Raw genomic sequence first — 11036 nt, forward strand, 5'->3', positions numbered from 1 at the left:
ATATTTTTTGAATGTTCTATGGAATGCGGAGTTAAAGTCCCTCTTTAGCTTTTTAATTTAAGTTAACCCTTTTTGGTGGTCACTAGGAAGTCAATCAGGTTCCAGTATTCAGTATACAGTGCCTACTTGAATCATGTTGTCATACTACCAGAAAGTCCTAATAACATGTTCAAATAAAATCATAGAAAGAAAAGTTAGCATAAATGCTATATTATTTCCTCTATGATAAAATAACGTAGTTTCACTATCCTTTCACTATTAATTTAAAAATCTGGTGTGGCGCACTCACACAACTTTCCTTGCCGTTATAAAAAATTGATCAACTGACGCTAGTGTTCCCGCGCATATCAAATCTAGTATTCTAAGATCTGAGAGAGCTGGTGACAGGACAATAGCGCTGTAGACACACGAAGTCTGCTATGTCTTCATAGTGAATGATTTAATAGAATCAACAGTTGCCAACAGTTTGCAATTGAATAATCTTATTTTCTCGTATTTCAAGCTTATTTTCAATTTTAGGTGAAAATGTTACTGAACATAAATTGTAGAGATTTTCATGCTGAATCTTTTCCACTTAATTTTTTTTGTTTAAATTGTATCTGAAGCCTGATAATTGAGAATCTAAATAAAATCAAACTTTGCATAGATGGGGTGATGCTCCTGAATTTTTTACAGATATGGGACTTGTGGCAGTCGATAGAGCTTATCAATGTCTTTTTTAGGTATGAATTTGAATAAAATCGTTGGAGCCTTTTTCGAGAAAATCGCGAAAAACCCTGTTTTTGACAACATTTTCGCCATTTTAGCCGCCATCTTGAATTGCATTTGATCGAAATCTTTCGTGTCGAATCCTTATAGTGTAAGGACCTTAAGTTCCAAATTTCAAGTCATTCTGTTGATTGGGAGATGAGATATCGTGTACACAGACGCTCATACACACACACACACACACACACACACACACACACACACACACACACACACACACACACACACACACACACACACACACACACACACACACACACACACACACACACACACACACACACACACACACACACACACACACACACACACACACACACACACACACACACACACACACATACAGACCAATACCCAAAAACCACTTTTTTGGACTCAGGGGACCTTGAAACGTATAGAAATTTAGAAATTGGGGTACCTTAATTTTTTTCGGAAAGCAATACTTTCCTTACCTATGGTAATAGGGCAAGGAAAGTAAAAATCAGTGCAGCTTTTTAAAGCAATAAATTCACTGGAAATTACATAGCCTCAAACATGTTATTATAAAAAATACATACGAATATTCACCTATAGAAGTAACATTCAAAACAATTCTTTGTAAGAACATGGAACCGTATTCTACGGATTTGCACTGAAAATTTTAGGCTAGAATCCTGAAAGTCCGCGATGAGGCCGGCGGCCCTACGAGCAATGTTTAGTTTGTTAAATGCGATTGCAAGATTGGCAACACTGATTCTTAGACTCAGTTCTATAGGCGATGTAAGTGATGACGTAAGCCGTTGCTACGACGCCATTTTGGTCTCTAAACAAACCGTTGCTATGGAGAGAGAGCGTGTTATTCAAATTCAAAAATTATTTATTTCCCAAATAATTACAGAAGTGTTACATCACACAAACGTATTATAAAATATGCAAGGAAACCCCCTACTAGACTATCCGTCTGTGTGTAGGGGGGAGTTCAGTACGGTAACAGTCTTTCACACATCAGTTTAAAACAATAATAATTCCTACATATTTAGCATGCACCTAAATTCTAGATAATTCTAATGATTTAATTATAATTTCACATCATTTGACATAAAATTTGATTGATTATTCATTTATTCATATGTATTAACAGATTTCAAGAGATGCATGAACCGCAGTGCGTGGGTCCCTGATGAATTCCCAGATAATCAAAAAGAAAAACAAAATTTAATAAAATGAAAAGTTAAAAGATTGAAGTAAATGGGAGAGTGGGACAAGGAAAAATACAATATCTTAACAATCCAGACTAGAAAAAGATAGATAACAATATGAAGGAAGTGTAAGTTGGTTTATCAAACTTTGGGTTAGATTGGATTGATTATCGTGCATAGCGGGATCGAAGTAACTCCTCGGACATCTCCCAGCCAATATGGTATAGCCACCTGTCCATCCTCCTCCTGTACACCTGTATCTCGTCAGGCACATTCCTATAAAGGACGTGCGCCAGATAAGCAGGATTTGTCAGTTCCGAGCCATGTGTCAGCTGGGGAATTTCAAAGTTATAATTGGATCTGAAGCGTGTTGAATAGATATTATTGATAGTTTCTCCTAAGAGCTCTGTATTGTATTTTATTTTGTGAATTAACAAAGATTTAATAAAAAGCTGTCTGACATTTAGAACTGGAAACTCTGTGAATAAAAGAATTGTTGGATATCTGTAATCTTTTTTTAGAATTGTTTTTAAAATTGCCCTTTGAGTAACCGCCAGAGGCTCAATAACTGAGGTGGAGGCCCCACCCCAAGCTAGGATTCCGTATTGTACTATGGACTGGACATAGGCAAAATATACGGTTTTGCATTGATTCAAGCTTACCACATGGCTCAGCTCTGAGAAGGCATACAATAATTTTCTAAGCCTGTTCTTTACACACTGAACATGTTGCTCCCAACTCATCCTGGAATCTAGTACCACTCCCAAGTATTTGTAGTGGTTAACGCGTTCGATCACACCACAGCCACAGCTATCAGACCTAGGATTATTACAGGAATGCATCTTTAATATTAAGGGACCTGGATCAGCTTGGTTCCTTGTTATTATTGGCATATATTTTGTCTTTGACACATTTACCGTTAGGCAATTGTGATCAAACCAAGTTTTTATTTTCATTAAGTCAATAGAGGCCTTCTCGTAGGCCTCCTCCCAAGTGCTTCCTGAAGACACAACTGCTGTGTCATCAGCAAATAAGTACAATTCTCCATCCACTTCCATTTTTGATAGATTATTAATGTATATCAGAAAAAGCAGTGGCCCAAGAGTACTTCCCTGAACCACACCATAATCAACATTCTATTTATTACTCACTTCTCCATTAATACAGACATATTGTAATCTATTACTTTCCTTGCCCTATTACCATAGGTAAGGAAAGTATTGCTTTCCGAAAAAAATTAAGGTACCCCAATTTCTAAATTTCTATACGTTTCAAGGTTCCCTGAGTCCAAAAAAAGTGGTTTTTGGGTATTGGTCTGTATGTGTGTGTGTGTGTGTGTGTGTGGTGTGTGTGTGTGTGTGTGTGTGTGTGTGTGTGTGTGTGTGTGTGTGTGTGTGTATGAGTGTATGTGCGTTTGTGTACACGATATCCCATCTCCCAATTAACGGAATGACTTGAAATTAGGAACTTAAGGTCCTTTCACTATAAGGATCCGACACGAACAATTTTGATCAAATGCAATTCAAGATGGCGGCTAAAATGGCGAAAATGTTGTGAAAAACAGGGTTTCTCGTGATTTTCTCGGAAACGGCTCCAACGATTTTGATCAAATTCATACCTAAAATAGTCATCGATAAGCTCTATCAACTGCCACAAGTCCCATATAATATATATATCCCATATTTTGCTAATCTAATAAATAAATAAATATCTGTAAAAATTTCAGAAGCTCCGCCCCATCAATGCAGATAGATTCCCAATTATCACGCTTCAGATACAATTGAAACAAAAAAAATCAAGTGCAGTAGATTGAGCATGAAAATCTCTACAATTAATTTTCACCTAAATTTGAAAATAAGCTTTAAATTCGAGAAAATGTTATTATTCAATTGCAAATTATTGTTGATTCTATTAAATCATTCACTATGAAGAGATAGCAGACCTCATGTGTGTCTCCAGGGTTATTGCCCTGTCACCAGCTGGCTCAAATCTTTGAATTGAGATGCGCGGGAACACTAGCGTCAGGTGATCAATTTTCATAATGGCAAGGAAAGTTGTGTGAGTGCGCCACACCAGATTTTTTTAAGGTAGATTTTAAACCATTGCAGAGTGTTATTCTTAACTTTATACCTAAAAATTCAAGTTTTTTAATTAGAATAGTCCTATCAACGGTATCAAATGCTTTTGCAATGTCTAAAAATGATAACAATACTTTTTTCTTCTCTTTTAAACTGTTGGAAATGATTCTGGTTAAGTCAAAAAGGTTATCAGAAGTGTTTTTTGATTTTTGGAAACCATATTGGTGATTGGAAATGAAGTTGTTTTCACTCAGGTATTTAGCAAGCTGTAATTTTAAACATTTCTCAATAATTTTCGACAGGATTACTAACAGAGAAATAGGTCTGAAGTTTGAGAATGCACTCCTTGGGCCAGATTTGTAGATGGGAATGACCTTCGCCGTTTTGAAAGCACCTGGGAAGCGGCCCACGCGAATGCTTAGATTTATAATATGCTCAACAGGTAGTATAAGTTTGCCAATGTTATGTTGGATAACTTGTGTAGGGATCCTATCGCAACCGGGAGCTGATCGGCCCTTCAGGCTCATGATCACTTTGATCAGCTCTTGTCGCGAGACTGGTTGTAGATCAAAAACAGAGTCTACAGCATGGTCCTCATCACGTACTGCCGGCGCATCACAGGTTACTATGGAGTTAGCTAAATTTGTTCCTACAGTGGCAAAGTATTGATTAAAATTGTAAGCAATATCTATGGTTTTTTGAGAATCTATAATTTCACCAGGAGGGGAGAATGCACAATCTGGGAATGATTTATTAATTTCAGCACGACCAGAAATTTCGTTGATGACTGTCCAGAATGTTCTTGGATTGCTGGACACTTCCTCAACTTTGTTTTTGTAGTAATTATATTTTCCATGTTTTATTGCTGAATGTAAGGAATTTCTATATTGTATGAATTCATTTTTTAAAGCATAGTTGAACGGTTGCCTAATGAGTTTTTTCTTAGTTTATCGCGGTGCCGAATAGAGTTAACAAGTCCCGCGCTGATCCATGGCTTGAGCTGGGTATTTTTGCAAGAAATTTTTAACTCTATGAGAATTTGTTGCAATTATGTTTTTCAGAGATACAGTGAATAAATTTGTTGCACTATCCACGTCGTTTTCTTCAACAACTGTGTTCCAGTTATGTAAGGATATAACATTTTGTACTTCTTTCCAGTCAGTTCTAATAACGAATTTTTCTGAGTTGGACGGTTTTAGAGCTTTTAAGGATACAATGTTCAAGCAAATGGCATAGTGATCCGTAACTGTGGACTGTAGAATAACTGAAGCAGCACTGAAATAACGAGGGAGTCTATCGCTGCAGCTCCTGCGACAAATTTGGGAAACGACTGCCGCTTGGTGGAAACTACTCAACCTTAGTTACAGGTGTCTCAGAGGCTGGATCCGGAAGAATATCAATCTTACAATAAGGAAAATAAATTGGGACTATTGATGGAATCTTCAAAAATGAATATAAATAACACGAGTGTGATATTTTATTCATAGACGTATTAAAATTAATTGAACAATATATTTTTTTAAGTTTCACACTATCAAGTTTTACATTTTTGTTTGTTTCAAGTTTTACATTGTCTACATTTTTAAATTGCTATTGAAAAGATAATATCTTTGTATAAAAGAGTTTTGCGTTAGATTCATTATTTACTGGATTATTATTGGAGATTTGCGTTAGATTCATTATTTACTAGATTATTATTAGAGATTCATTAGATTCATTGTTACATTAACAATGGGAGTGAGAAGTTATTTCCAACTGAAATTAGTAAATTCAATATCATTACAATGTCTTTAATCTCAACAATCTTCCAGATAACTCTATTTTTATTTCTTGCATTGGCGACTTTTTTGTCAAAGACTTTTTGTTTATTTATTGATATTTGATGTCTTAAGTCTCTCTTTCTAGTTTTAATTTGATCTTTTAAATCATCACTCTTTGTATTTCTAAATATTCTTTCAAGCTCTGATAAGTCTCTCTTCTTCCTAATGACCTCGCTGCTCGAATATTTAACCTTATTTGTTTCCTTCTTATTCATAAATAGCTTTGGGAAATTAATGTTGAAATAATATGAAAAAATTGAAATAAATACATTATACTTATCACTTACTGAAGATTGATAAACATCCATCCAATTGACGCTCTCTAAATCTTTGAAAAATATATTGGAATTACAGTCGTCAAATCTCCTGCTAAGACCTCTTATTGGTTTTTTGTGAAATCTACTAACATTAAAAATTTCAAATAGCTGAGCATCATGATCTGATATATGGGTTATAATGCCTGTCACTTTTAAGTTCTCATCACAAATATTTGTAATAAAATTATCAATGACAGTTTCAGAGGTTGTAGTTATTCTAGTTGGAAAATCGACCTTAAATGACATATTATACATTTTTAGAATATTTCTGAACTTATGGTAAACATTATTCTTCTTTAGTACATTAATATTTATGTCACCAGCTAGTACAACATTTTTGTATTTCCTGCACAGAATTTCAAGCAATATTTCAAGTTTTTCGAAAAAAGAATCTAAGAAACAATGTTAGGGTGTTCTGTACAAACAGGCCATAACAAAAGAGAAACTATTAATTGAAAATTTAGTCACACAACACTCAAATTCTTTTTCTATCGTTATAGACTTTATTGCCGGCAGTTCAACGGGCCTGCAACTTGAATAGATTTTATTACTAACTAAAATCATGACCCCGCCTCCCATATTATTACTCCTAGAGAAATTTGAGGTTATAGTATAGTCGGGTATATTTAACAGTGCAGTTTCAGCTTCTGACATCTTGTGCTCAGATATTGCCAGTATGTCAGGTTTTAGCTCCTCTAAATTAATTCTCAGCAAGTCTAAACGGGATGGCAAGTGCTGAACATTCTGATCTTATTTCCATAGTTCATCATCGGTGATAAAGGCTTCCATTGAGTTCATGCAATGATTATTTAGTGGAATTTATGCACATTACCAGATGCTCGGTGTTCACTTGTCCAGTGTTTGATTATTGCCGCTATTTGCAGTCACATTGTCCTCTCTGCTTCCCGGTTGTTGACTTCCTGAGCCCTCGTCCACTGCTTCCAAGCTCGGGAAGTCGAGGTCGTCTATTTTCTCCACCTTCATGACTTTGGATGCAGCCGTGACCCTGATTAGAATTGTGCCATCCTTCACCCATGCATATGCGATGCGTCCCTCCCTCACCAGTCTTCTCGCGTGGCTGAGGAGAGTTTTGTTTTGCTGAGTGAGGTGCTCGTTCAGGTATACAGGTGTTTTATTCTTGAATGCTGCGCTCACATGTTCTGCGTTCAGACCCCTCTTCAGCTTGGCGGCAGCTAGCCAATCAGCACGTGTAGTTCCTCGTATGAATTTCACTATTATCGCTTTTCTGAGTCCAGGCAGTCGATGGGCAATACTTATTTCACTGGGACACCATGTTACATTCAACGCCTTGGCTAACTGTTCTAATATATCGTAGATGTTGATACCTCCCTCGCGTTCGCTACCTTTCAGCCTGCCGCTCTGCTCTGCTCCCCACGCCACGAATCAACTAAATGAGTGGTTGACCCATCCACCACCAGGGTGCGCCTCAGTCGCCGCCACCCGTTCCTGCGTTTCTATTGGCCGAGCACCGCCGGCCAATAGCAGCGCAGGTGAACTCGGGGACTGTGAATAAAAGGGGGCTACTCAGCTACCCTCGATAGCACTTGCTCACTAGCAGCCTTCCACTGAAGAGCCAGAAGAGACCACCAGCCGAGACCACTACCAGAGACCACTACCAGCCGAGACCACTACCGAGACCAGGAGCAGAGCAGCGAGCAGGCCAATGAGGGAACCACGGCGAGACTAACCGCAACCTGAGGTGTCTTCCTTGTCTACTACCCAGCCGATGCCGGAGGAACCGAGCCGGCCGCCGAATCCAGAAGAGGAGGGCCCTACGTCGGCTTCGCCAGGTGGAGGAGAGGCTGAGGCTGTACACCGCCGCGCCAGCTGCGCCCCAGCCTAACAACTGGCGCGCGGTTCTGGATGCGCGGGTTGGGTGCCGAACCGACATCGGAGTGTGTGCAGCGGAAGCCTACGACCCTGCCTGCCCGGGGTTTTACCGAAGGCCCCTTCTAAACGAGAAAGTGGTCGAGGAGGTCCTCCCGGCGGAGATTCGGCACGACCTCTGGCTAGTAGATCACCCGGTCAGCCCTCTCCGTAGCCCGGGTAAACCAGAGTGGAGACTGCAAACCATTGACTTGAGCCCCTGCCGGCCTGCTCTCGCACCAGATGGACCTGCCCGGGACCCTCGCGCGGCGTGGTATAGCGCCAGTCGACAACTACTAAACATCTAGCCTGCCTGGTCCCTTTTAGGGCCACCAGCAACAATCTTGGTCCCTTTTCAGGGCCACCAGCAACAAACTTGGCCCTTTTCAGGGCCACCAAAAGCCATTTTTTTTCAGACAGAGGTAACAAACCCCTCGCTCGACCCGACTGACTAGCCCAATTGATGAACGAGCCACACCTTCCGCCATATCAATTATTGGCGCCTGCCAACGTGGGGCCACTCACTGTATGGAGATACAGTAACCCGTTACCACTGTCAAAACTTTTTTTTCAAACAAAATGTCAACCTAAATTTTCAACTAAATGTATGTCTTAAATTTTTCATCTAAATGTATGTCTTGAATTTTTCACACAAAAAATTCAAACTTATTTTCTTTCAACAAAATGTGTCTCTGAATCTTTCAATTTAGAATACCTGTCCAAGAACAGGCAATTTCCCAGTGGCGCCCATAACACCTGAACATGGTAGCGACTAGAACCGGAGCCGGAGACAGTGGAGATACAACCACCGAAGATTCGATGCAGTCAACCAGCCAGCACACCGAGTCTACATTCGCCGGCTGGCCTGCACAGACCACCGGTCAAACCGACAGCAGCACGACGCAGCCGCCCGCTTCCACCAGCGAAACCGGGGCAATGCAGCCACCCACCTTCACCAGCGAGCCCGCTCGACCAACCACCCTGCAACCCAGCGTGCTGACCGTCAACCTGCCTGCTCCACCGTCAACCTCTAGTCACGCCACTACCGCAACCAGCAACATGGCCAATTTACCGGCTCCAGCCGTCAGCTACACCAGCAACCTCAGCCAGCTGACCAGCATAGCGACCCTGCTACCGTTCTTCCGCGGCAAGCTCCATGAAGACCCTATCACCTTCATGCAACAGTGCACCGAGCTGCTACAGGGTCACCACATTCCCAGCTATACCTGGGTCATGCTTCTAAAAGCGCAACTACAAGACGACGCCACCGCCTGGTGGTGAGACTACGGAGAATTCGTCACCACCTGGGAACAGTTCCGTGACCGACTTCAGGCCCGTTTCTCGGGAGCCCATAAAATCGCAGCCGCTCACACAGAATTTTATGGCACCACCCACAAACTGAACCAGCCAGTGGAGCGATTCATCCGTCAGAAGCTCCAACTACAGCAGCGCTTAGGAACCAACCTGGCTGAAGACGAGGTGATCGCCCTGCTCATTGGTCAGCTGAGTTCCGAGCTTTGCACCCTAGTTCGAGCTGCTCGTCCCACGAACTATGAAGAGCTGATCATGATCGCCAACGACCTGGAAACCGACCTCAACAATCAACCATAATATAAGCCGCCTCAACCTACAGCACCCGCAGGGCCACCCCATCGAGAGCCGCCGCCGAGGTTCAACTACAACCAGCTTCCTCAGTGTCATTACTGCCCGGCCAAGCATTTTCATCGCGACTGCCCAGAACTTGTGAAGAAACGGCAGGGAAACGGCGATACTGGAGAGACTCGGACTCCACCCCTCCAGCACGGAAAGTAGGAGTCCACTACACTATCGATGAGGTGCAAGACCCGCAGCGCCAGCCTTGCAGGTCACCACCCCAACTACAAGTGATAACCGTCACCGAACCGGCCAGCCAGTCATTCCTTGGTCACGCCACCGTGGATCCTGCCAGCGTCACCAAGCCTCCTTCCAACGTCTCCAAAGACCCCTCGCTCTTCTCGGCTGACGGAGACTCTCCACGGTACCTAGCAGCCGCACCTCCACGGGCTATCAAGAATGACCCAGTACCAGTCGTCACCCGGGTCACCGTCTCACAACAGCAACCGCGTCCAGCACACCCTTGCGCGTCAACCACCCAGCCTTCACTCATGACCGTCTCACTCACAACGGATCGATCGCCTACCCGTCACGCCACCGTAGACCCTGCTAGCGTCGCTAAGTCTCCTTCCAATGTCACCGAAGACCCCTTGCTCTTCCCGGCTGACAGAGACTCTCCACAGCACCCAGCAGCCGCGCCTCTACTGGCCCGTGAGAGGACAGCATTACCAGCCGACGATGAGCGCGTCATCAACCACCAGCCTGGGGAGGAACATGCAACTGTGACCCACACGCACCCGCCACCTACCAGGATCGCTTTCATGGACGGAGTCACCAACACTGCCCTCGCCGCAGTCGACGACCAGGTCACCAACGCTGACCCAGCCGCATTCAGCCACCAGGTCACCAACACTGCCCCAGCCGCAGTCAGCCACCAGGTCACCAACACTGACCCAGCCGCCGTCCAGCCGCAGTCAGCCACCAGGTCACCAACACTGCCCTGGCCGCAGTCACCGACAAGGTCACCAACACTGCCGCCCCAGTAGGTCAACAACCACATCACCAGCCCTCCGCCCAGCCAAGCACCGAACCTAGCCTTGATCCAGATAGACGGACAGACTCTACCCCGGATCCCTGTCATCCTCGCGGGTAAACAACTACACGCTCTACTCGATTCAGCCGCAACGCACAACTTCGTGAGAGCTGCCCACCTCGACCACGGTACACGGATCCAACCGCTGAAGCTACCTGTACTGCTGGCCAACCGTCCCACTAGCTGCGAAACGGCCATACAAGGACATCTGGAACTCCAGATCCAACAGCACATTCAAAATATTCCCTTCCTAGGTCTACCTGACCTACGCGAAGACATCATCTTGGGACGACCATGGTTTC

At 42.9% G+C, this 11036-nt stretch overlaps 1 protein-coding gene across 1 annotated transcript; it reads left to right on the forward strand.

Annotated features, from left to right (window-relative positions):
• Positions 1 to 10174: 10174 nt before the first annotated feature.
• Positions 10175 to 10832, forward strand: LOC120351354. Its single transcript, XM_039428302.1, has 2 exons — positions 10175 to 10579; positions 10627 to 10832. Exons 1-2 carry the CDS (start codon positions 10193 to 10195, stop codon positions 10792 to 10794), a joined length of 555 nt encoding a protein of 184 aa, XP_039284236.1. The 5' UTR covers positions 10175 to 10192; the 3' UTR covers positions 10795 to 10832.
• Positions 10833 to 11036: the final 204 nt, after the last annotated feature.

This window comes from Nilaparvata lugens, chromosome 5, assembly GCF_014356525.2.
Source record: "Nilaparvata lugens isolate BPH chromosome 5, ASM1435652v1, whole genome shotgun sequence".
Lineage (NCBI taxonomy): Eukaryota > Metazoa > Arthropoda > Insecta > Hemiptera > Delphacidae > Nilaparvata > Nilaparvata lugens.